This window comes from Hylaeus volcanicus, chromosome 3, assembly GCF_026283585.1.
Source record: "Hylaeus volcanicus isolate JK05 chromosome 3, UHH_iyHylVolc1.0_haploid, whole genome shotgun sequence".
NCBI lineage: Eukaryota > Metazoa > Arthropoda > Insecta > Hymenoptera > Colletidae > Hylaeus > Hylaeus volcanicus.
The window spans coordinates 7104864-7132210 of record NC_071978.1 but is presented as its reverse complement, the minus strand read 5'-3'; the positions used below and the strand labels follow the sequence as shown (position 1 = coordinate 7132210).

The window sequence follows — 27347 nt, the reverse complement described above, 5'->3', positions numbered from 1 at the left end:
GTCATGATGCTGCTAAGTGCGAGGGACTGGGAGAAAGGAACTGTTATGGGAAACTTTGAGAGAATAAAATTTTCGGAATGCCACCGGATGCGCCTGGAGAACCGTAACCCAACTTACATCAGGAATTAGCATAGTCTGCTTGTTTCGCAATAGCAAGCACGTCTGGCAACCCGGTTGATGTACGATGGGTTACAGTTCTGCAGGCACCTGTGCTTGTTATTTAAAGTAGATTATCGACTGACTTTCTGTCATATTCTTCATTATTCTTAGTTTTTAATGAATTATTGACGGAATTGTACTAGTGGAATCATGAGGAACATACCAGAAATTATTTTCTAAGGTAATTCTCTGTATATACTGTAACTGTATATATTTAACAAAAATTTCTGTAGCTTTGCAAAGCAAACAAGATAAATCCACCAAGTTTTAAATACATTTCTCCAATAAATTCTCAAATCCAAAATCTCCAAATTTCCCTCAATTTATAAATTTCCACACTTATCAATGAGTACATGTATACAATTTTCTTGGTGTACATAATGTACATAACCACGTACATGAAAATTTTTCATCCATTTGGCATGCAGAATCAATTCCAAAAAGCTGCTCCACATTTTCCTTCCACTCTACATAAACCCGTGGTGAATTTTGGTACGGAGCCTAATGTAGTAGAACATAATTGAATAATTGTTACACCGGCAGACACACGAGCTCGTACAACAGACCGTAAACGTGCAACGTGTTAACGACACGGAATGAAAACGTTTTGTCTAAGATTAATAATCGCCAACGTCGAAACACACACTGGCCATTAAGTTGCACGGCAGTGAATATCGTAAGGCGAAACAGCCGGGACGGTTGATGGTGCATCTAAATTTTTGCTTGGACTTTATATCGGCAGTTAACGTGGATGATATACGCGCATAACGCTTGTCCAGCGGCGCCCATCAACTTTTTGTAAGCGACCACTGGCTTAAGCTTCAGCTGTTAGCTATTCGGGCAAGTTTTATGTTGACCCACGAACTCGTGATTTACGATCGTCATATCGCAAGCGTCGCTAACCGCAACATACTCTACTCGTATTCGCGCAACTCAGCGGTTAATTTTCTTCCTTAAGATGTTCTGCTACTCGGTAGTCGAGCCTGGGTAAAATTCTTATCGTGATAGAACTTTCGAACGACGAATGAAAGATAAACAACTTTGAGTCCGTTACTCGGTGAGTGAAACTTGGAATTTCAATTATGGAAAGAAATATCTGACGGTGGACGAGCATCCGCGCGATCCAATAAACGTCTTATGTAAATCGCAATGTATTAGTCGTTTTGGTTATTTATTACTGGAATACAATTTTGCATTCTAATGTTATGTCTGAAGAAGACCAAACATCATGGTAAAAACGTTATAAGTGAATAATTGAATTAATTCTGAGGTGGTGTGATTCTTTTGTATTTAATTATTATTGTATTTGCATAATAAATTACCTCGACTGTATTTATAATGCTAAGATTATTAAATCACTTTTTGAATAAAGGTTAATGTATGTATCGTAATTGTCAATCTTTAAAGACTCTGAACATATGTCTCGTTTGGAATATCAGGAATATTACAAATACTGAAACTACACCAGATAGAAACATGTCCGTAATTCGTCAGAATAACATGTTTTTACTGTAAATACGCCACACGCGTTGCGCGAATCAAAACATTGACATTAGCTTATAGATATCGATGAAAGGAGCAAGTAAGCCTGTGATGGGTTATAGGAACAACAAGTTCGACTCTCATACGTTTTGAAACATGGATTCGCTTTAGTTTCGTTTGAATTCGAACTGAAATACGAATTTTTCTTCGGGGAAGAAAGATATTTAAAGTACATAAAACAAAATTTAAAATATACGCACATCGTTATTTTAAACGAAATCTAATGCATTCTATACCCGTGTTTATTCATGTAATTAAACTCACTTCTAATTAACGGTGAAACATATTCAACTAAAATTTCTCATAATAACTACCCCCTTTCTATTTCCAATTTTGGTCATTAATTACAGGTCATTAGTAATTATTCATAATTTGTCGTGCATTATACAGATAATTTTGATACCAATTAAATAAATTGTTTAAGCAATTGAACCGTAAACCATTTTAAGATAGGAAGTAAAAATGTTTAATGTAAAAAAACATGGGTACATTTCAATTCAAGATTTTCTTAATATGATAATTCGATTTTCGCGCTTTTTGTTTGTACAACAATATTTGTAACGTATAGTGCAAAAAATATGTGTATCAATGCAACAATTCTGCAAACATTTGCTTTAGCCACAGACTTTCTTTAAATAACATTTTAGAGAATCTATAAAAATCGATACGAACAATTTATTTTTGAATTATTTGAATTAAGCATTGCAAACAAATTTTTATTCAAAAAGTTATGGCGCAGAAAGCACTGGTTTTTTAACGTGATATACCTATAAATTCCTCCACTAGCTGTGTGTACGTTTCCACGCACACTGTTCTCCGCGGCGAGATTAAAATCTGACAGATTAGTTGACATTATGATTGAGTAAGCATGCATATCAAAGGTGTCACACGGAGGAAATCCATTGTCCGCCTCGTAATAATTTCCCCGTATTGCGGAAACGAGTTAATATATTGGCAGGTGACTCGTTTTTCGATCTCATCTCCGGCCCAAAAGCAAATTACTCGACCAAAGCGAGGAAATAGCGAGGGTTGCGTCGAGGGGTCCTTCGTGTCCATGGCACGCGATGTCATATCACGTTATCGAGAGCTACTTGTCATTCCCTGCTTTGGCGTCACAGGATGTCCGCGTGGATCATTCAATTAATTCCACCTTTACTCACATAAATACCAACGATAACCGGTAGGAAAGTTCTGCGTGTCCAGCATTGTCAGTTATCGCACGATTCGTGATCTTATGAAGGCACTGGGTAGGGCATTCGAAAATGATTACCTCAATTATCCCTCGTTGATGGAAAACTATTTATCTCGTGTATCCGACAAAAGTTTCGAACTCCTCTCGTATTTAATTATATTTCACGAGATAGTCGTTTCAAGGTTCGATTTTTACTTGAAACAGTGACCTATTGTTTTCTGAGGACGCTAAATGTTTTTATATACAAAGATATATTAGAATTTAGAATTAGAATTAGAATTTAAAATCTATTTATTTTAGAGTTAATTATATTTGTATCGATGAAGGGAAATAATATCCACTTCAAAATGATACTGGCACGAAGGAGATAACATTTAAACTTTCAGTAAAAGTTATTGTCAACTTTATACGTTGCCCGTTATTATCACCTCCGAGAACTGGTAACTACGTGTATTAGTGAAAGGGTGAGTTCAGGATGACCTGTGTGCCGCGAAAGCGAGTCCGGTAGTTATTTAACAGTTAGTCTTTAGTTAGTCTCTGGCCGGTCTTTAGCGAGTTCGTATTGTTCTGTTCGAATATCCAACAGTGTTTGAGAACATTTCAGGTAATATAGAGAGTGATAGAAGGCGATAGGGTAGTCTACCGTCTAGGTTTACAAAGTTCTGTTGTCGCTATCAACTCGTTATATTGAATACGTGCATTTGCACTAGATGTATCTTATTTCCCTATTATTCTAATACAAGGCTGTTAGCTATGTTTTGTTTATGAATAGTATCTTCACTATTTTCACTTTAAGAATAATTTATTCGAATAAAATATGATTAAGAAAGTGTATTAAGTTGTTCCTATAAATCTTCATTCAACTGGTTATACAAATAAAAATTTATCGACCATTGCAAGGGACTCTCTTTTATTAAAAAAATATCACATAGGCAAACCTAGTAATTAATTGGATACATTTCTCACGTTTGGGCGCTTTATTTGCATTTTCAGCTCGCGTATATGTAAAACAACTTGACCTCTTGTAATCTAATCTCGATAAATTGGCTGTGACAAAGATTTCTGAAGTAGATGTTTTTATTTAAATGGATACTGTAGTTTTTCTAGACAAGATACCACTTTGATAGACTATCTTGTAAAATATGGAGCCCCAGTAATGGGTTTTCCAACTGTATTAAAACTGACATTTATCCCACGTTCTTTTTACTTCGTTGTATTACGTAGCCATTTATTTAAATATGTGGATATGTGGAAAACATTGGATTTGATCTCCACGCGTTCACCACTGGACGCAATTTAATATTGTTTAAACGTAATATAATAGCGCATGAGCATTGTGCGAGCCATTTGAGCGGCCGTATGTTATAGATTATTGCCGTACGAAGTCGTAAGCCCCTAGACTATTTGTGTTAGGCGTTCATTTATAAATGCCACGAGTCTACCAAAGACCCCGATTGCGATGCTCGCAGATAGTCATCGATACTAACTCTCCTTCAACCCGGCGTAATGCGTTCTGGGTGTGTGCGCGTCACGAACATCGCTACTTGAAATCAACTTACCGCTCTATCTGTTCACCGGGCTCGTTAAATTCAAACAATCGCGTTTCTTTTGCCCCGTATTCGCCGTTACACAAACGAGAAAATAACTCTCGCCTTTATTCGTCGACTTATACGTTCTTTGGCGTCCTTTTCCGTTTTCTTGTTAGATTTTCTCTTTATCGTACACGATTGTGCACGAAAGAATTGAAAATGAGGTATTCGTACGGTGTTTCTGCTTTTCCTGGAAAATAAAGAGAATTTATTGGTAAATACCGAAATGATATTACGATATTTCATTTAAATTGTTTTGTAGAAGGGATACTTGGTTGCTGTGGTTAATGTAAATCGATAACCTGTTTCCACAAATAATATTCCACATGACGAATAAGACAGTACTGTACATTTAAAATATTCAGTGTTTCAATTGTTACTTTAGGTTTCATTTGGGAATTGGGTTTAGGTTGTGAGGACCTTGTGTTGTGTTTGTATGCATGTAGTATAATTCGTAATGAGGATTATTTAATTCTTTATATATGTATGCCGAGATAATGAAATAGGAATTAGACAGAATATTTTCGTCCTATACATATTTCACTTGAATGATTTCTTTATTGGTATAATTAACTGTGAAACGTTTTCAATTAACAATTTCAGTTCCCTTCGGTATAATCTAAAATAAACTCAGATAACGATTACATGATACGAAGAGAAAGAATAAATCTATACTCGGGGAAAATATTAAAATCACCTTTTTACTACAATTACCTACCAGTCTTTATTACTATTTCACGTTCACGTAACTCAATATCTACATATTATTTCTCTATCGAGATTAATAAGCATATTCACCTTCCAAATCAGAACAAATGCATACTATCACGAAAGCTTACACTCGTCTCTCCCCAAATTCGCACACGACTCCAAAAACACAATTTCAGAAAATTATCGATACATTTCATCCCTTCCCCTCCGTACCCCACCATATCCACCCAAATCATAAACTTTCCCCTACAAAAACGTGTACCCAATTTTCCTAACACAAACACCGTTGGAACATCTTCCTTCCGCGGAAACAACTCTACCGTTTCGCAAACAGCGTAATCTACTCCTGTCGAACTCGTGAAAAAGGGCACGGAAGATACAGGAGTGATCGGGGGGGGGGGGGGGGGGAGGTGGTAGCGTCGTGAGTCAGAGAAAGAACAAACGTGAACGAGAAGAGAGCCGAAGGAAAGGGAGGACGAAGGACACGGCTGTTGCATCCTGGCGTAGGAGTGCATCAACAGGATCTCGGCTGGACCATGTAGCTCCCCGCCGTTGGAGGGGATGAAACCAGTCCTTTCGGTGGGGGAATACGCGATCGAGGGTGGGGGTTAACGGAACGTAGAGAAGACGAGTGGAGCTCCCTCTGGCGAAGATCTCTTGTCAGTCGAGCCGTGTGCCGCGTCGCGGTCGTGTTGTGCCGTAGTGCCGTGTGCCGCGTACGTACGAGCACGAATGACGCTTTGTTTGCTGTGATTACGGAGCGATGTGAGTTCAGTGAATCCGTATCGAAGAGATTGTCGTCGCCTGGCGTGGTCAATCAAGCCAGACGATTGGTCACAGAGACCGATCGTAGTACGGGGAAAATCGGAGCAGCTCATGGACCGCGTGCTCCGTGCCGTGTTGGTCTTTGCTCTTTTGGAGGGTTTCAAGGTTACGCTTTCATTGCCGGCACGAACGATCCGGGCCGCTGCTTCTGTCCGCGGTTCCGCTCGTTTTTTCTGTCATAAAGCGATCTAGACCGGGGATTTTCTGACACAGGTTGCTCGTTCAGTGATACCGGTCGTAGAAACGGCAGTGACGACGGTGTCTATACGAAACTGCTCTCTAATCGGAGCACGTTCGTTTTTCGGAGCAATTACGAATTTTGGAGCGATCTACCTGAAAAGAGATCCATCAAATTTTGTTATTATAATATATTACGTAGAGTTTGAAATCTCTGCGTATTCGTGTTCGAGACATTAAGAACTTAAACGTACCGGTGACTTTGAGAATAAAAAATACCGAAATAACGAACCGACTCCGTTTTCGATAGTAATTACTCCGCTGGAACATTCGGCTCTGCGGATAATCCAGTAAGGATGGATGTATAATCTCGTGTACTCTTCGTCAACTTTTTAGGCATGTCCCATAAGAGTGACGCGGAGGTACCAGCGAAAATCCTTGCTTTCATCGCGAAAAGGCGGAAGAAATCCGCGTGAAAATCGAAACGAGATCTACCGATCCTTCGATTCTTCGTTTACCAAGCCGAATCTCAGCAAAATCGACCAAAGTACTGGAGATTGCCTCGAGGAGCTCGATTTTACTCCGAATCTCAAGGTCACGAGAATAAAAACACGCCAAGGTGTACATATCAGAATTCTAATACCTCGGAATCGGAGCGAACTGTTGGTGACAAGATTACGACGAGAAAATTTCTTGTGCACGACTGAAAGAAACCGACGCGTTTACGATAGTAACGAATCTGTTCGACGTGTCCTCGTCAGAACAATTAAGATCTTTAACCGAGACTCGAGAGATCTCCTTTCTTTCTTGTTGCCGGTGCGTTGACCCTGGACCTTTAAAAGTTTTTACTTTTAAAGCGGAGGAGCAGGTACGGGCGAAGTGGCGGATCAAAAATTAATTTCACGTGGTTGTGTGTGTATATATATATATGTGTGAGTGCGCGGACAGAAGCAGTGGCAGGTTCTAATTCGCTGGCCCCTGGCACAGATGGTAGTACGTTTATCGAGACACGTGTACGAGCAGTAGTTTCGATCGCGTTTGGAATGATTGGCCTCCCTCCATCGGTTATCCACGCTCGTCCTTCGCAGTGCTTCGTGAAATAGATCAGGACAGAGACACGGAGTGCGATTAATCGCGTTCTTCGTTCGAACCCATCGACTTTCGATCGTTTGGAGGCAAAACGTAGCACGGCGCGCGAAGAACATTTCTATATATCGAATATACACGCACTCCGAACGCCCATAGGCGGTCACCGCTCGCAGCGAACTGTTCCATTGTATCCGTAGGCGCAGATAACGATCGAAGGGTTAATTCCTACCTGTGCATCGAGTTCCAGCTAACCAAGTGGCTAGGTTAGCGTCCAGGAGATCGTATCGACGCATTGGGGCCAGTTCGCGTCTCGTAATGAGCTAGAGCACCGTCGAAGATCGAACGTGACCAGCACCCCTCCAATCGTCTATCGGTATTCTCGAAGGAGCCGTTAATCGAGGTGCCGCCCATTACAGGAAAAACCAATCGGACGCGGATCTCTCAGAGAGAGATTTCGCTCCAAATCGAATAGGAAGCATCACATGCACCGACGGGTCCAGATTTCGTGGACTGCCAGCCGACACTGAGGACCTCCGGTGATCTTTTCTAGAGAAAAGTCTCGGAAAAGTACTATTTACTCGTACGGGCCTCGTGACATTTGAAATTTCTCGGAAAACTTCTCTGAAACATACATCGTGAGGTTTCCGACTGGCCCCTGGGACTTGAGCCATTGGTCACGTTTACCAGTGATGCTTCTAGAAGGAAACAAGTCGAGCAGGATTTAAAATTACTTTTGCAACTCCAATAGACTCTCTGGTAAATTTCTGGAGTATATGTTATTGGTAAATAGTAAGTTCTTCGACTGGGCCCTAGGATTACAGGCATCGGTCAGTACTTTACTGATGTTTCCAGAAGAAAACAAGTCGCGCAGGAATTAAATTTACTTTTACGAGACTTAGAATTCAAACTCTTTATTTAATTTCCTGGAATTCGAGTCATTGGTAAATCGTAAGATTTCCTTAAAAAGGAAACAAGTCGAGCAAGATTTGAAATTACTTTTGCGAGCCTAAGGAGTACAATTCAAACTCTTTGGGTTTTCTGGAGTTCATCATCCATCAGACTCCTGGGACTAGACATTGGACAGCTACTCCAGTGATACTTCCAGAAGGAAACAAGTCGATGAATTAAAATTAATTTTGTAAGTCAAAGGATTATAATTCAAGCTCTTCGGGTAAATTGTAAGTTCTCCATCTGGCCCTTAGAACTAGAGACATTGGTCCCTAAGTGATGTTTCCAGAAGAACCCAAGTCGAAGAATTAAATATACTCCTGCAACTCCATTTCGAGTAAATTCCTGAAACATATATCATCGACAAATTGTAAGATTCCATCAGACTACCCACTACTCACAGGCCTCAGTGATGTTTCCAGGAGGACCGACCTCGACAAGTTAAATTTCCTTCTGCAACACCGAAAAAACGATAACAATTGTAACTCCTAGCGTAATTTCGTGGAATACAAATCATCGTTAAATTGTAAGGTCCCCAGCTGGCCCCTAGGCAAGCAGCTCCAGCAGCCCATGCCTTGATTCGGCCCTGAAATCGTTGAAGGGACGTCAATTCGAAGATGTCGCGGCGTGCAGTTGAGGGACGAAGCGCCTAAGGGGTCAAGAGACAAGGGAAAGGGTCGTTCGAAGGTTGAAGGGACAGGGTGCGTTTCTCGAGGATCATCGAAAAGTCGCGAATATGACGATCGCCAGCAATATAGTGGTCGAGTGGTTGCGCTCGCTCCACCTTGGCCAGTACTCCGAGTCTTTCATCGATAATGGCTACGACGACCTTGAGATCTGCAAACAGATCGGCGATCCCGATCTAGACGCGATAGGGGTGTTCAACCAGACCCATCGCGCGCGATTGCTCCAATCGGTGAAGACCCTCCGAGAGGAGGGAGCTGCGAGCGTTTACTTTACGCTGGAGGAGAGCAACGACTGCCTGTGCGACAACGTCAGCTCCAAGTCCTCGAGGACATCCTCCGAGAGACCACCCAGTGATAAAGAGGCGCAGAGGGCCTCGCCGACCGCCAGCTCCTCCAGTGGTGGTCAGGAATTAACCAAGTTCGCGGACGAATACGAGGAGGGGAAGGCGGAGCTCGTCAGAATCCCGAGGATGCAGCTGAGGATGCTGCTGCAGGAGAGGCTGAGACACGACGGCATCAGGCTGGCCTGTCAACCCTACACAACACCGGTAAACCCCGTTTGTCTTGTCCTTTGTTTATTCGTAATTTCACTCGCTTCCTCTCCGTATCCTTGGCTGGCTACGTTTAAGAGGAATAGGTCATTTATCTTCCTAAGTAAGACGCCGTGGTAAAAAATTTATAAGGAGAAAATTGCGCACGGAAGAGCCCCCGCAAGATGAACGACGCGAAATTTGCGGACGTTTATTATCCTTCGAGATATCTACCATAATTTTGTTCCTCGGAATGGAGTAACAGTGGTTGGATGTATAGTTACTCAACGACAGTCCAGATTAGAATGCGCAGGAATTCTTTTGAAGATGATATTTTGCATATAGTTTTGTTGAGAACTCTAGGACACTGCAATTGATTTTTTGGTCTTTGAGTTTAAAACTATAATGAAGTAAGTAAGATTGAAAATAGTCGATTGTGGTAGATAGAATTCAACCTTTCGAAAAATTGAATTTATTTAAACTACTTGTGAAAGGATCACGTTACTCACAAATACAGTTTAGAATTGTAAAGAAAATAAAGTTAAATATTTTAAGAATTGATGTTTCGTGGCACATTTCTTACATTTAAGCAAGATTATGACCAAAGTCAACGAATTTAATAACACGTATTACGATCAATTATTTTAAATCGTACTTAATTTATTAATCTTTGAATGCGAACACCTTTAGCAGGGTAAATTTAAGGATACTGCACTTTAATTTCAAAATATAGGACAATTTAAAGAATTCAAGAAGAAGTCAAGACTAGTTAGAGCATCACATATACGTGTATCAATTGAATGCACTTCGATCTAGGATGTGAAGAAAGTACACAACTACTAGGAATTAATTAGAGAAGTATATTTAATTAAATTACGAATCGAATTGTCAGACCTTGGAATAACTGTCCGAGTTATAGGTCCTTGATAACTGAAGATAATGCAGAAAACTTGTAAGCCTCGAGAGACACGCCCCGAGAACACAGGTGTAATCCTGTGATTCATTATTTCGTTACATTAACCACCACTCGAGATAAGACAAATAGCGCTGCGAAATCGCATATTTTGCGTGTATCTTATCAAACCCTATGACATAATTAATGGGGATTTTATTAAGAGACTACGTTTCCGGCCAAGAAAAAAATATATATTCCCCAAGGTATTTGTCTTATTCCATCAGATAAAAAGCATACTAGTGTGATAAAAGAATCGAATAAGTTCGTGAAAAAAGCATCAAATTTCAGAAACATTTTTTTAGCATAAAATATTCGTTTCTTAATTGACATATACATGGAACTGTACTTAAAATGTTACAGGATGTGAACAACTAACATACTGAGAACTTCTTTTGTGCGCATTTGGAAACGTTTATTTATTCATTTTTTTTCAATTATTATTTTCTTTTCCTTCAAGAACAGTATGTAATAATACAAACATTTCGTAAAATGGATAACAATATAGTTCTTTCCCAAAAATCTGTTCAAAATATGGAATATATGTCGTTCATGCAAGACGTCGATATCGAGAAAAATAATATTGAGAATTTTAGGTATGCCAAACGTAACCTTCTCCAAGTGCTCACGTGCTTCCAGAATTTTTGATATTGGAATTTCGATACTCCTGGCAGCTTTGCACTATGCATACATAGAGGGCATAGAGGCCCGCTAAAATTGTTCTTTATAAAGTTTATTCACTCACGTAGCTTTGTAGAATTAACTCTTAATTCACTTTACGCGGCGTCCTTACGAAAGCGGAAGGGTGCATGGACGTTCTCTTTTCTAACCTTTTATAATTTCCATCTAAAGTAGTGTCATTTAAGGAATATATTTAATTATCTTTTAATTTCTAATTCACCATCGAAGATTGATATTTTCTTTAACATAAACGAAAGCAAACAAGAATTCTACTATATTATCTGTACATTGTAATATCTGAAATAATCCAGTAGGATTTTTAAAAGTAAAGGTTAACCGTTTCTATGAAATTAACCAAATGGTAATAGATAAATGAACTCGATTGAAACGAAATAAGACATAATTACACCGCACATTATAGAATTATAAACTACACGCCAACTAATTGTATATTAGGAAATGTAAAATTCCTACGTATCGTTAATTCGGCATTGTGATCAATGTAATGTACAGGAAAAGTGCTGACGCCAAAATAATAGGGCGAATTTGCATTTCATGGCGCGGCAGAAGGGGGCGTTCTCTGAGTTAATTACAAGCGCGAAAAAGTGTGAAAGGACCCATAGTTTATTGTTCGTAATTGTGTACGCAGAGCGAAACGAATTGCTAAGCGAACGTATAATTTTGATTTAGTTTAATTTTAACCATCCTTGCTCATTACTGTCGTAATACTTTATGAACGGAGTTAAAGTCCATTAATATTTTATCCATTATACTTTTAAATTAAAAATAATAAAACTAGTAATATCCTAATGTAACTCCTAATGTAGGAGATGACATACATCTCCCAAGGGTTAGAGATAATTATATTTATGTAATACTACTCACAAGCCTACTTAGTTACATGTAAATCAAAATATTTACAAAAATATTCACTTAGATTCAAGGCTGAAAGATTTAACCTCTTGAGAGATATCGACACAAATGTATACGTTTGCTTTTATATCAAAGTTATCATTACTTATCCCATGATAAAGTAAGCCAGCACTTTTGTATGCTAAAATCGATTTACAGATAAAGATTTGCTTTGGTTTGTGTGTATTCGTTTAGAGCAAAGAAATTCATTTAAAATTCAATCCTCGAGAGGTTCAGTGAATCGCTAATTATAATCCCGTTATTGTCGCCTATTCGCTGCCATGTAGCCACACATGATCGCGACGAATGTAAAGCCTGGTCGGTTCATCGAGTTCGAAACAACCTGCGAAGTTCGGTGTCGTCGTTAATGATTCACGCAACGCCGCGACGACGGCGTCTTCCCCCGTATCCGCGTTGCGTTAATTAGCGAGCGGGTCGAGCTGAATGCAGATGGATAGATAGACGCCTTATATTGGGAGGCCTCTGGGTGGCTTTATCCCGGGGGTGGTATAAGTCTCGCCGTTATTTACATTCGTGCCGCGACATTACGGACCCCGACGTTTACGTCGTGGCTCTTATTTCACCGGTTTATAGTCACGGTGCTTAGCTTATTGGCGAAGGTGGCGCTTATACAAATCGCGGCTGGCGTCGAATTTGAATGATAAAAGGCCACCTCTTGCGGAGACTGTAAATTACGCGGGAATTGCGATTGGACCTGGATCCGGGGAAATTTACGGGTACGCGTGGTACATTTTACACCGCGGACTCTCTCCGGCCCATTAGTTTCTAAATTTTAATTCGAGCGGGACGCGACAAATTATCCTTTAATCGAATTAGGTTGTAGGAAAGAGATTCCCTTAAAATACTGTAATGATATTATTTATTTGATTCGGTAATTGTTCGAATTATACGTAGGTTAATGTAACGATATGATGCATTGGTGTGAGTTAAAAAGAAACATGTGTATATAGGCATGTGTGAGACTAGGGTATTTACTTTGGAGCTGATATCGATTAAATGGGAAAGATAGAAGAATATTTAGCTGAAATTTAGCATGGTTTTCCCATCATATATATCCTGCAATCCACGTAAGTTTCAGAGCAATATTTATCAATTTCTGATTCGAGAACCAGAAAACCGTGCATCATTTTTCAAATGTCTAATTACCTAACTCCTAACCAAAACGTTTAATACGACTGAACTATTAAGCACACCGGTTATACGCAAGATTAATGTCGAACTTATTGAAGCTCGTTCGAAGAATTTGAACATTTTACGCGGGTAGGGTTTTACGATCCGTAGCTATAAAAAACAGTATTTACCGTCGGGCTATTAATGAAATTACCAACTCGTATAACTCACTTCTGATGGTGGGGCTGATCGATAAACCAGTTGGCCAATGTGCAAATTACAGCGCGAAAAAGTCTAGGAATTAGCGGGTTAAGGGCGATTATCTCCAGATTCGCGTTATCGCGGGATTGTTTTATAAGTAACAGGGGTACGAAAGCAGATAAAGAGAAAAAAATGGTTCATAAGCTAAATAGGATTTCAAAGAGTTGACCGTGATTAATGTCCAGTCGTATTTCCTGTAGAATTATCGTGCACAGTTATAGTTCACTTTATCTTATGTTTATTGTTAATGAGTGGACTTTCGTGCCATGAAACAAGTAAGATCCAATAAAAATAAACTTCAGTGGTAGATTGGTTAAAGTTTTTCATTCACAACTGCCACTGAATATTAACTAAACAAAAATTTATTCAACTGAAAATTCATCAGTAAGTTGTAGACACTCCTCTTCCCTGCAACTTGAGTCTCATTTATTTTTTAAATCATGTTTCTCGAATAAAATTGAATTAGCTCCTATACCTAATAAACCCACATAATCATTTAACGATATCGACTCGCAAAAGGAAGATTACGCTATCCAGTACACCATTTCAAATTTAATAACGACGATCATCGCGAATGCGTATTTTCCACCGTATTAAGAAACCTAGCGTGCGCCTGCCTCTTCCGTGCGCACGCATACTTGCACGCAACTGATCGCGGCTCAAGAAAAAGGTAATAAAAATGGCCCTTCTCTCTCAGAGCACGGTGGTCCCGGTCGTCACTTGCTCCTTTTTACCCCTCCGTGCGCGATACACGCGTTTTCGGTACGTATGTGCGCATGCGTGGTCGATCGTGGCTCGCGAACGGATCGACCTTCGTCAAAATGATACTTACCACCTCCGGCTCGGACGCGCATACTTTCGTATTTATTGGCTCAATCCGGAAGGTCCGATTTGTAGGGCGAACTCGATTCGCGTATCTGGCCAATCAACATTCCAAGCATAGGGACCGCGTAGCCAATTACGGTACCCGCGATACAATCAGCGCCAGTGCGCGCCTATTTATTTGTTCAGCTGCTCGTTTATGGGCGCGACGAGTAAACACGTCGTGAATATTGCATCGAAACGCGTGAAACATTCGAAGAAAATTTTAGCTCCGCTGGAAACCGGGTCTTCCTTTGGACGGTAGGTTGACCTTGATGATCGTGTAACGTGGTTTCAGCGTTTCGATTGCATTCTACGAATCTCGATCCTTGACGATGGGACGAGCAACCTTATTAACCTGTACGCCGGTGAAATCCCATGGTTAACACTTTCGATGTGGGTGGAGCTGAGGTATTTATTTTGGAGCAGACATGGGCTAGATGGGATAGGAAAAAGAGTCTGTAGGTTATTTGGAATGAATGTTTGCACATTTATTTTAAAAATTTAATGATTCTCCACGAGGTGTTGGACCAAATCTTGAATGATATGGAAATAGATTTTCTATCTCTTTTAAATATAAATTTTTGGTTATATAGAGTGTCAGTACTGTCGACACTAAATGGGATAAGTTCTAAATAAATTGCGTCTATATCATGGCTCATGAGAACAGTGAATCTAGTACATATGATACGGAATAGTTTTTTCTTCGAGGAGGAACATAGCATTTGCTAGAAAATACAAATTAACCTTCATAATTAATTCCTGTCTCCCATTGCTAGAATTTATTATTCTTTTGCTGATAGATCCTATAATTCATAAAAAGTACCTTAACGAATAAATTGCAAAGCCTTAAGTATCAGCGTGTCGTAGCCCTCAAAGGAACAAGAAACCTCGGAACAACGAATCAAAGTGGAGGAATCAAGCCATAAAAAAAAAAAAAAAATGTAACAGCACACATGGGTCCATTGGGACCTGCACATCACAAGCTCAAAGCCAGCTAGGAGTTATGAAATACCAAATAGGCCAGCTCGGTACAATAACCCATTACTGTGCGGTAGGAAAAAATAATTTCTCCTGGGTCCTCAGGACACAGGTGTGCCAGTTACGGGTTAACCTGTGCGGTGCAGACGCGTGGAAACGTTGAGTTGATCATCGCGTGCTATGAATATGCCCAACAGTTACCAGTATGTGACTTCCACACTACGTGGTTCCTGGCCCTTCACACTTTAGCGTTGAAAGGGTTATCTTTTTAATTATTATATGTTGTACGCAATTTTATATGTACGATGAATTCTCTATTTAACACGTTTGTACCTTTTTTTCTCATTAAAAGAGGCAAGAAATTGTATGTAATTTTTTAATTTCTTGGTGATGAGGGGAAAACATGTTTATTTGTAGGGCTACGTTAGGCTAAGAATTCTTATAGAAAACAGTCAGCAAACGTGTGCAAGCAGGGCTACTAGAATGATTTTACGATTCACTCCAGTAGTATATATATTTAACTTAATTAATTACCCTGTAATAGAGTATAATAGAATCTGGTAGTGCTTCTTGCATATCCATTAATGTTGATATGTACCATTTTCGGTCATTAATTGGTCCAACGATAATATATTGACATAACTGGGCATTTTGGATCTATAATTTCGCGATCTTGACACGATCACGGCATGTTCGTGCGGTTGAATTCTCGGCCGCAAATGATTACCAAATGATCCATCAAGTGGGTTTCTGATATTTCAGGGGAGAGTAGTACAGCGGCCAAGTTCTTCGTATGGTACAACTATACGCAGACTGGCGGTAATAGCGTTTAAATATTTGAACGAATGTTCAATCGATATCCCTTAGCCAACCCCGTCACAGCTCTTCCCGAACCGTTCGTTCTCTTCTCCGTTCCTTTCCGACTCGTTCTACCTTCCACGGGGCGACTGGTCGAGCACGTTTCAATGAAATATCAAACGCGGCGAAAGAGATTCTCTTATTCCAAAAAGGAGAACGGGGAGGATGTCTTAGAAAGCGTGGAACGGCAAACATTATACTTTACGCGACGACAATGCTGCGTAATTGATCGAAGATAGTTGTGTTTATCGAAGCTGTTGGATCGTTCTGGAAACGGTTCCCCTGGCTTCGACCGGTGAACTCTAATCTTGATTACAAGTCGGTAAACGGAATTGAATTTAGCGGGAATACGGATGCTTTCTCAGTCTTGCGACTTTAGCTGCGTTTAAATTCAACGTCGTCTTTAAATGCAAGTGTTCGCGAAGAAAACTATGATTCTGCGCTGGTAATTTAAGGGAATTTTTTTAGGCTCTAAACACGTGTTTCTTTATTTTTCATGACTTAGAGCAATTTATTATGAAAGCGGTATTCTCGGAGAGTATCCAATGAAAATATTTACATCGTATAAATTAAACTGCCATTTCCACAATGACTGTTTCTCTGACTGTATTAAATTATTTCCTTGCACAATATACATAATATGTCGTTCGTGAAGGTAATCAGAAAAATCGTGAATGTTTAATGCAATCCATCGTTAGAACAGTAAAAGATTCTTAGTTTTCGCAATAAAAGCCATTAACAATCCTACCTTTAGTCTCTCCGTTTTCGCTTTCTTGCTTCGGCGACTGTTTCTTTTCTCAATTCAACGATAAGATTCCCTCTCGTGATGCTGATATCTTTACAACTCTCCCGTATCCCTTTCTTATTTTCCTCGTTTTTTTTTTTTTACGAAAGAACGAAACATAGTATCTGTGAAAAGATACGATCATTCAAACGTTAATGAAGTTGCCTGCTGCAATGTATTACAATGGAACATTGGCAATTCTTATATCGGCAGCAATGATTTATGACTCACGAATGATTGGAATACCTTAGTTGTTACTGAATAATTATTTACATAATTACCTAGACAGATGAAATTTGTTTTTTTTTTTTAACAAATTATCCAACAAATACATACAACGATGCACGAAATAATTATTACCTCTTAAGAAATCATACAACAGATTGTCTCGAAGAAACATCTCACCGATCAATGCATAATAAAATTATTCTATCGACTATTCATCTACTGATTGACAAAGAACCTATTCTAATAACGTTATGCGTTCCATTGCTTTGATTGGAATTCGTTCTAGGTTAGGTGGCTGGAACTGGGTTACTAAAAATACTTTTTCTCCCTGTCTTATCATTCGTAACGCTTTCCGTACACATTTCATTGTTATTCTCTCATTTTTATTCCGGTTCACGAGAATGAGACAAGCTTCGCTGCGAGCCCCTGAAAAATGTTTAACATCTGTGCTGTCATTCTGCCGCGTTCCTATGGTAATCCAGCCGTGAAGTAGTGCACATACAAGGATTCTGTGGGCCGGCGCGAGACACAGGGGAAACGGAGATGAGGATAGGATTACGCTGCCTCATTCGCGCGCGTAACACGTACACACAGACGCACACGAGTGTAAATCGAGCATGTATACGTTTACCAGAGATACAGATGCATCTGAATATCCATGATGAGAGTAAAAGTCTGAACGAAGGACCCTCTTTGTGTTACTTCCCTCCTTTCCCAATCTCTCTTCACCCTTCGTTTGTTCTTCCCTTCAGCGTTGCCGTCACTGTCCATCTTGACGATACTGTTTCCTTTCCAATGAAGTCTTGTTTCCAACCGTCGTTTGGGCCATTTGATCGGACGACTCAAACAAACAACGAAGTATTTGCGCGGATCAGGGCGAATCGAACGGGTTCAACAGACGCTTATTCGAGTATTCATTTATTCGTCTTTCACACTACGAACTACTACTTTCCATTTTATTCGAAGGGAACAACAGAATCTTGAGAGCGTGTTCAATTTGTACAGTTTCGAGACTTCGAAATTCTATAGTGTTTTTGTTATAAAGCTCCCTTTTTATCCTTTGCTATTTTCTTGGGCGCCAAGATTTAACGCAGACATGTAATCTAGGTTATTTTCGTATAAGGTTATGAATTTCTTCAAGATTAAGGACTGATTAAAAGTCCCTGAAGCGTTAAGCCATAGGTTCACCTCGTGAGTGTTTCGCAAGCTTTATGACAACGCGGAATAACGTAGGTTGCACGATTCACGAGACATGACTAAAGCCAATTTTTATCGAAATTATTGGAAAATATTTCTTCGATGACAGGCATTTGCTGGGAAGTGAAGATAATGAGAATTCTTTTGCAGCGTGTTCAACTGGTGTCACCATTAAATGATAAGCCGATCAATGGGAACAAAGGTTCTGGCGAATTGACAAAGCCGTATTTTATCGGCTATTTACTGGCGTACGGAATACAGTGTCAAAATGTTCTATAAACAAATATCAAATTAAAATAAATTTGATTTCTTTTAACGTTCAAGCTGGCAGTGAATTGATTCTACGATGCATAATAATGGGGAAGAGTAGAAACAATTCCTGTGATGTTAACTGAAAACATTGCACAGAATTTGCAAATGATTTCATATCAGGTTGATGGCTTCACTTATTCAGATACTTGTCGTCTGGATCGAATAATAATTAATTCGCTAATACATATTTAGGTTAGTAACACAGATTTGCAACAGATTTACGAAATAGATTTTGGGACAAACATATTGGCAGTATTTACCTTATTAGCACATACAAAAAGTATGTCATAAAAAGATCTACATCATAAAAATGAAAATATGTACAGAAAAACCTCAGTTACTCATTGGATATATTCATATATATATATATATATATGAATATGTAACTCAACAATTTCTTATTGCCCTCAGGGGCTGTAGCTACGGGTTTTACAATCCTGAGGTACCTGGCTATAGAGGGGTCAGTGGTTTCCAATCCCCAAATTTATCCTTAATGTGGATTCTAGAGAATTATGAAGAGAGGTACACCCCCACACAGAAGTATGTGAATGCAAAGTAATGTAAACCAAGAATCAAATAATGAACGAAGAAACACAAGACTGGTACATTAAGTATGATAGTCAAGTTATACAACTTCACACTCTTAGAAATAAAACTCACTCACTTAATTTTTATTCTAAACGTAAATTGAAATTGTTGCAATAGAGAGTCAGCGTTGATCGTTGCGTATTAATTAATGTGCACGCAGCCAAGTACCACTGACATTCTATAATCCATTCAAGAATACCATTAGTTCTGGAGGTTCTAATGAGTAAGTTGGTATTTCCAGAGCTGTAGCGGCGAAATCTTAGAGTAATGCAATGATCTACTTAGATTAGGAACGCAAATGCGTGGAGAGGATGTTCCTGCTGGAGGATTCCACGTAATATCCTCCTTCTCCTCGTTTCTGTCGCTCTTCTCTCGGTTCACACGAGTCCGTGGAAATCGAAGGTAACGATTTAACGACTGTTTCGAAAGTTCTCCAAGACGAGGTTTGAAGTGCTCGATTACGGACATTAAGTACAGATTATTTTCATCAGATCAGGTTGCCGGAATGTCGTATAAATAGGACACTAATAAAATATCTAATATGTTCATCGTCAGTCTTGTATGATTAGGAGGAAAGGTTTAATCTACATATATTCTAAATTGGTAAAGTTAAACATAGGTTTGAAAAAGAAATTAATGTAAAGAAATTAAAATAAAATAACATGAACGCCACTGCAAGCAGGATTCTTCTCACAATTTTCATATATTCATTACACGCCTGCAATTTAGTATAAACTCGCGACATCACAAAATAGATTCTTGCATTAGCATCACCTCTTACAGTATTTCTTCCCAACTGTATAGACACTCGTAGTTTTCAATTGCTAGAATGGGTCTCCCAATTGCACATTCTTGTAACCCACTCTGCAATTATTTCTTTGAAATTTGAATGCGAGAACTAAGCAACGACATCTTCCAGGAAATAAACGCACAGTAATTGCCGAAAGGAAATAACAGACACTGCAAGAAATTGCCTCGATGGCAAGGATAGCTTAATTGGCCGAAAGAGTCGCCGAACAAGCGAAAAATACGGATTCGAATTCCCAATTCGGTAATTCGATTGGACAATTCTTTTGTTTCTGGCAATGGGTGTGTTTTGTTGTGTTGGAGTTCGATAACTCGTGATTGTTTGGATTCTCTGTGTGCCTGGGTACGGGTGTACTGGTAAATCTGTGTTGTTTTGTTTCAGTTGAGAGAGAGTTGTGAGTACAGAAGCGCGAGTCTGCTAACATTACGAGTATCACTGTTCCTTGATGAGAGTTGTTCCGTGCTCGAGTGTTCTTAGTTACTCAGGACCGAGTTTAAATGAGAATTGTTGATAGTTCGGGCCAAGTGATGAATATTTCCATCGACGGATTGACAAATCCTGATGGATCTTCAGCTGGAGGGATCCGTCGAGTGTTAATTCGTTGGAGAATATGCGCGGAGAAATAATTTGTTGAGACTGTAGAGGAGGTTGGAAGTAGAAATTCGGTGACTTGATGAAGATTAAGTCCTCGCTGTTACAAATAACCTCGACGAGCCACACGTGCTCGGGCTGTGTTTATGAGTTAATTGCAGGCGCGCTGAAGACGTTAGGGCAATAAATTATATTAGGATTAGGGACCGAGCGCTAGGGAACCGGGCGTGACTCCATTTCATCAGTTTCTTATCTAGATACAGTCTTTTCTGGGGACTGCTCCCGAAAAAGATTGTTGATAACGATCTGAATCTTTCTAGATCATCGTTTAACTCGTTCGATTCATTGTCAAGATACTTGATTAGGTTGGATTAATATAAATCACCTGGTAAACCTTTTATCTTTGTAAATAAAGGAGAATGGACTTATACCAGTTTCACAATGGATGACTCGTAGTGGTAACCTTCAAACGTTCGAGATAATAGAATTATTAATCATCGCTCTTTTCTACATAGATTAGTTCAAATCAAAGAATTCAATTATTTAGACTATTATTAACTTAATTATTTAGAAATTAATAATTAATTTAATTATTTATCCTGGTAAAATATTGTTGGATAGGTTCTATATCATAGATATAAATTTTGTTTAAAATATAAGCTTAAGTAGTTCGCCTCCATTCTAGATAGACTTAGTGGTTGAACTAAATTGAAGAACAGACTGACTTACCAAACTGGCAGTATCGATGGTAATATTAATAAAATATGAACGAATCAATGTATTCCAAGCACTCAACAATTTCCTAGACAGACCAAGTTGTATATTCGCCTAATAAAATCATTTAGATGCTGACATTCTGAACTGTTATTATTAATGACAATATTAACGAGATAAGAGGGCCTGAATCTATCGTGAGCACCGAAGAAATTGAATCAAGGTGCATAACAGAGAGATTTTTCCCTCTCTGTTCATACATGCAGCTGCAGTTAAGTAGAAGCATTACCGTGCATAGTATTCCCCTGTCGGGTCGGCGGGTTGGCACGCAACGCATGCAGCGCTATCTAGGCAACATTAAGGACTCGCCGGGTTGTATTACGGTTGCCTGGTAATAAACATGTTTAATTGCAACGCTAATGGTTAAGGCGGGGGGTGCATCGCGTCTCTTGTCCCTGCAACAGTCTAAACCCATTGCGTTGGCTTTGCTTGCCCGCCAGAATGCCATCGTTACCGTTGAAAGGAAAGGAGGAGGGACATTGACAATCGATCGCGACGGGAAAATACGATCAAATCGATCCAAACCCCAGGCGTGTTCGTCTTCTAAAAGCTTTATCGCCCCCCATATTTCGTCGGTGATCAGGGTTTATGGTCCGTCGAGTGTCTGCGACCATGTTGCGTTACGAACACCAGAAGTCGCTTGTAACGATAGCCATAATTGTCCATGGGGAAGCTGCGATCGACTGGCTGATGGCGACGTGAGGTGTTTGTAGGTAACCACCGTCAACGCGTGGATTTGCTCTTGTTGTCCTCTGTGAGTTATTATGTAATTGTTCTCTATTTTGAAATAGAGTGCGTGAATTCTATTTTACTTTTCGAAGAAAAAGTTGATTGTGTCGCTTCAAATGTTCGTGAATTGATTGATTTTCGAGTTGGACAATAAGTGAACAAATTTTTGTCAATGTTAATTTTATCAATTTTTAATCCTCAAACTCTTCAAAACTCCTATAACGTAATCTCCATTACTAAATTATGTTTGATTATACCCCCATCGGCTTCCTCACCTTACGTTACCAATTTACAAGCGCCACCTTCAATTTTGTTCCTCTCCAAAAAATTCCCCCTTTTTCGATACTGCCCTTATCTTCATTTGCTCCTGTGCGAGGAATCCCTCTTGCTCTGAACGCCGCATTAAAAATGTCGCAGCCAATTAATAATTAAACAACCACGCACAGGTCGCGTCGCTGCTAGAAAGAATGGTTGCCTTAAGTGATTTCGCTTCGCAGTGGTCGGCTGTTATCAAGCCCGGTATATCAGTAGCGTCATGCACCGAACACCGATAAAATCGTCGGCAAGTCTGGCGCCCTTATCAACCGTAACCGATCGATCAGTCGAGGGGGTAGGCCACTCCAAAGCTCGGACCCGCCGTGAAACAAAAGCATAGTCTCGTTACTGAGGATTAAGCAAGGCCAACGAAGGTAAAAAGCTTGGCGAGCTAATACCGAAGAAGGGAGAGACGGCGGAGAGAAATGGGGAGCGTGTGGCCCTAGGATAGATTTCTTTTTACCAAGGATTCCTGGACTGGGGTTTGATCGGCGGTCGAAGAGGTTTAACGAAGGGTGACCCAGCAGCTGGGCTCTTTTCAATCCCTCAACGCGAAATTTTTATACGTTTTATCGATCAAAAATGATGAATTTTTTTGTCCTAAAGTGGGCTAGGTGCGTTGAAATCAGAATTTTCCATTTTAACCTCTTCACTGGTCCAGTTGCCCGTTGATATTTACTTTAGGGGTTCAGAAAATATTAGGTTCGTATTATTTCTACTGTTTATGGACGATTCTGTTGATTCTTCATTTATATTTCTTAATTTTGATACAGTATGATTTTGCGAGTATGATTAGTAAGAATTGTAATTGATATGCAACTGATTAGTTCAATAGTGAAAAAGTTAAAATTAGCCAGACATTTATTTTTTTGCTGAGGGTCTTGATTATGAAATTAATTATTTTTTACTTCAAATACTGATGAAAAGAGAATATTTAATAATATGGAAATATATAAGGGAGTCTTCAATTGAATATTTTTGTCCGAATGGTACTGTTCTGGGATAAATGTTTATTCGTATAATGTAAATTACTCTTCGCAAACCATTAAATTGTTTTATGTTTATATTTGTTGTTTCCATCTGGAAGAAATGTATTTAACTTTAAATTTCAGAGATGATATGAATTTTATAGCACACTCGTGCGTTTGGTACGCCCTGTACATGATCAGTACGTATTCTTTCTGACGCTTTCGACGAGGCGCAGTAAACATTCGTTTGTACGCAGACACTACGTTAACGGCTTTCTGTGTGCTTGCGCGTCAAAAGCGACCTTTTTTAAACATTACAAGTGTGCTCTGCACTGTCCATTGCTACCGTGAGAATGCAGGTTTACTGAAAAGAAACTATGACTTTCTGTACGATACGAACGGTTTGTGCCAGATAAAGAATGCAAGCAAGAGATGGCAAAACCCGTAGCACTCGATATATTTTAACTTAATTTTCCCATTTGGTGCTAATCATCTATGCACAGATTAATACTGAATTAAATTCTATTTTATGTCGTATTTTGGAAAATGTTTAATGACAGTTGTTTGGTGAGACTTTGGAAAACCACGTATGTATGTAAGTATAATTACATTGTATTTAAAATTTTTTAACTTGACCTTTGAGACACATAAATTAAATATTAAATATTACAGTGTAATAAATATAGATGCAGTCTATAACAGTGCAAAAGATCAGATTTAAGTAATTGGATACATTAAAAATAAGTACAAATATTCATAGGAAAGAGTAATAAATGGCTGCGTCCAATCTCTTCGCCTAACAAAAATGTCCACTTCTGAGCATAGCTCTTCCAACTTCTCCCGAATCGTATCAAGACGTATCTCGGGTGTAACGATTGCATTTTCCTACCGAGTTAGAGCGCGACGGCGCGAGAATAACAGTAAGTCGGGAATCTTTAATGCCATTCCGTTAACCGGTCATGAATTATTTCTGTTTCCGGGTAGTTTCGTGCGAGCAGCATAATATATCACGCCTCTTTAACTTCGTTTCGTGGCGAAGCCACGAGCAAAGACTCAGCTGCTGCTGGATATCTCTCTTACCAAGCGAGATTTCCTCCGATTTGCGAACGAGGCAGATTTATTTCTGCCTAGCGGCCAGAAAAACGGCACCGTGGAAATCGTTGAAACTGCGCCGTTCCTCTATGCAACCTTCATCTTCCCCGAGGTAGGAAGACGTAGCAACGCTATTACTCAACTCCCGGTGACCGAGATCTCTCAAGTTTTTGATTACATCCGTGACTTACCTCGCGCTTTCCAAATACTTTACCTTTTTGTCCCCGAACGAACGCAGGGAGGGAGACGTCTATCTAACTTTTTTAAAATCACTTTTAAACGAATTCAACCCAAACAATGGCGGGGGCATATTTGTTCGTCTTACGAACACGGAAATTATGAAGTTTCGTCGTGGAAGGCACGTTTCGAGGACCCATCTAAGAATCTTCTAGTGGGTGGTGCTCCGAAAGCGCCTTGAAGTTGGGAAGTGACTTCGGGATAGATAACGGCTGAATTTGAAACAATTGTACGTGTGCAGTGTGATACTCGCGTTGAAATTTATTTGTTTTTTTTTTAATATTTGGACGCGAAGATTAGGCATTTAAGAAAAAATAATATAAAGAAGATGTTGCAGTAATAATGGCAATAGTTGCATATGTTTCATTCCCATTCCCACAGCAATAGTGACATTTAATTTTGTGTATACAGTTTCCACATCATTGCATCCCATAAATGGCCAGGATTCGCAGTTTATTTATCGCTTCCATCTTTCCTCGCACGTATAACTTTCGCCGGAGTGATTGAATGCCGACCAAACTTCGCGGAAAGTATTCGCACCTCAGTTTTCCTATTCAACAAATATAGATACTCGCGGGTGGAACTTGTGCGGTTTGACACTTATATCAAAGTTCGCGTGTCGTAGTGGGATGGCGCGGATAGAAAAGGAACCCATAACGACGGAAACACGAAATTCCAGTCGCGGAAACTTTTGCCATGCCACACACGTACGAACCTCGTTTCACGTCGTCCCATTCTTATAAACGTGGCTCTGTATACTCAAAGGCACAATTAATTCTCCCCGAACAGCTGCCACAATTCGTGGCCCGAATTGACATTGTTCCGCGCGCGCTTAATTTCAACGATATGACGCCACGGCGAATAACCAATTAACGGGAAACGCTTCGCAGGTCATTCCGCGGAAACAAGGGACACGCTGGGGAAAAATACGCGATGCCATCGAACGTGCCTCTTCCCGTATTTATGCGTCACCCGTTGCGACTACACGTTACACGTACAGAGCAACTGCCGCGCGTAATTCGCTCCGAAAAATTTTGAACGGTAATCCAGATAATGTTGAATTGTTGCTGCGGGGTTTTAATAATACTCCGTCGAGGATGGTTTGATAGATTTCGATTGGGTAGATACATAGATGCTATACGATTAGGCGGAGGAGAAGTGTTAGACATGTAACATTAACATCTATAAAATAATTCTTTCTTTTAGAACATAGTTTCTTGAACATGGAATCACACACAATAAAATAAATATACGAAAGAATTCATAATTAAAACATTAGTAATTCAAATATATCAGAAATAATAAATATTTAAATTGTTCGTGTGAGGTTCGTGTCTGATGCTAATAATATGAACAAAAGTGTTCAATTAGAACAGTAAAAATATACTTAACACAACCTACACGAAGAAAATATTTAAAAATGTGAGAAACCAATATCATGGCATTCAAATGAATTTCATTAGGAACAAAAAATATTTGCGTGCTCTATAAATAATATATCGATGCATGATAGATTGAAGAACCATAAAAAGAGGTTGAGATGCAGTCCGTACCGGATGGAAGTTCTCCAAAACGAATACAAATAGTCCAGACTTAATTTTCCAGTAGTAGGGTTTGATCGCGTCGCTAATTGCATTAGTATTCTTCAAAAAATGCAGCCGATCGGGTCAAGTGCGGTGCATTAAACACACTTTGCATAAGTGCCGCGTGTCCGTATGGCGGCAGGTGTTGATTGCGCTCACGGCGGAGGAACACGGAGGCCGATTTCGGGCGGTATTGTACCCGCGAGGAGACAGTAATGGCCTTTTAACCTGTAACCCTAAGTGATTACGGACTTAACCGATGTAAATTACAATAATTTGTGCGCAAGAAGTGCCGGTTACTCGCCTCATCGGATCAGCTCTCGATGTTACCATTGGCAAACCTTTTGCCAGGCATTTGTTACGGCTCTAATCGTTAAACCGAGTCGCTTCGGGCACGGTTCAAACGTTATCTCAGTTTTTTTTTATCTTGTTTTGAAGGTTCGTGTCCTGCCTCAGGCTGAAAATTCTCGAGGAAGTAGCGTATTCGGCCTTCTGCTTCGGGCGTTTCGCACACTGGGTGTATTTATGCGTATACGCTTGACTGATAAAGGCGATTAAAGCCAGATTCGGGAGCGCTATGGTTTGGATATAGGGAAATTTATATTTTCTGGGTTGCATCAGGTTTTCCATACCTACGTGGACCACTAGGGTATTTTAGATAGACACTTAGACGGATAATTAGATGCGCGAGTATCGTTTGGATAGGTAAGAACTGTCCAATTGAATTTGTAGTTACTCTACGGTTTCTGTTATAGTTAGAGCATTGGTGTGCCATGCATTAACAATTGGATCACTAAAGTATCTACATTCATAAGTTGAGGCACTAGGGTGCATACCCAACTGCATAATTAATTCCGTAGTTGGTTTTAAACTTCTAGTTGGACATCTAAGGTGCCATAAGTAGGTACTCAACTAGATGGTTGAATCTTTAATGGCTCTTAGGTCTCTAGATGCACTTGTGAAGTGTCATGGCTTCCTAGTTCATCCAATAATGGAACTGTGATCTCCAATTGGGTAGTTAATGCACCATGAATTCATGGTTGGATCACTAAGGTG

The 27347-nt window shown here is 39.6% G+C and overlaps 1 protein-coding gene across 4 annotated transcripts in view; it reads left to right on the top strand.

Annotated features, from left to right (window-relative positions):
• Nucleotides 1–5885: 5885 nt before the first annotated feature.
• The window catches only part of LOC128873098 (SAM and SH3 domain-containing protein 1-like), a 319957-nt gene continuing 298495 nt past the window's right edge, over nucleotides 5886–27347 (top strand). For 2 of the 4 annotated variants that reach the window (XM_054116377.1, XM_054116378.1), the window contains exon 1: nucleotides 5886–9466. In XM_054116377.1, the coding sequence (XP_053972352.1) occupies nucleotides 8969–9466 (498 nt within the window). In that variant the 5' untranslated portion in view covers nucleotides 5886–8968. The remainder of the gene's footprint in view (nucleotides 9467–27347) is intronic. The other 2 variants (XM_054116374.1, XM_054116375.1) reach the window with 2 other exon arrangements.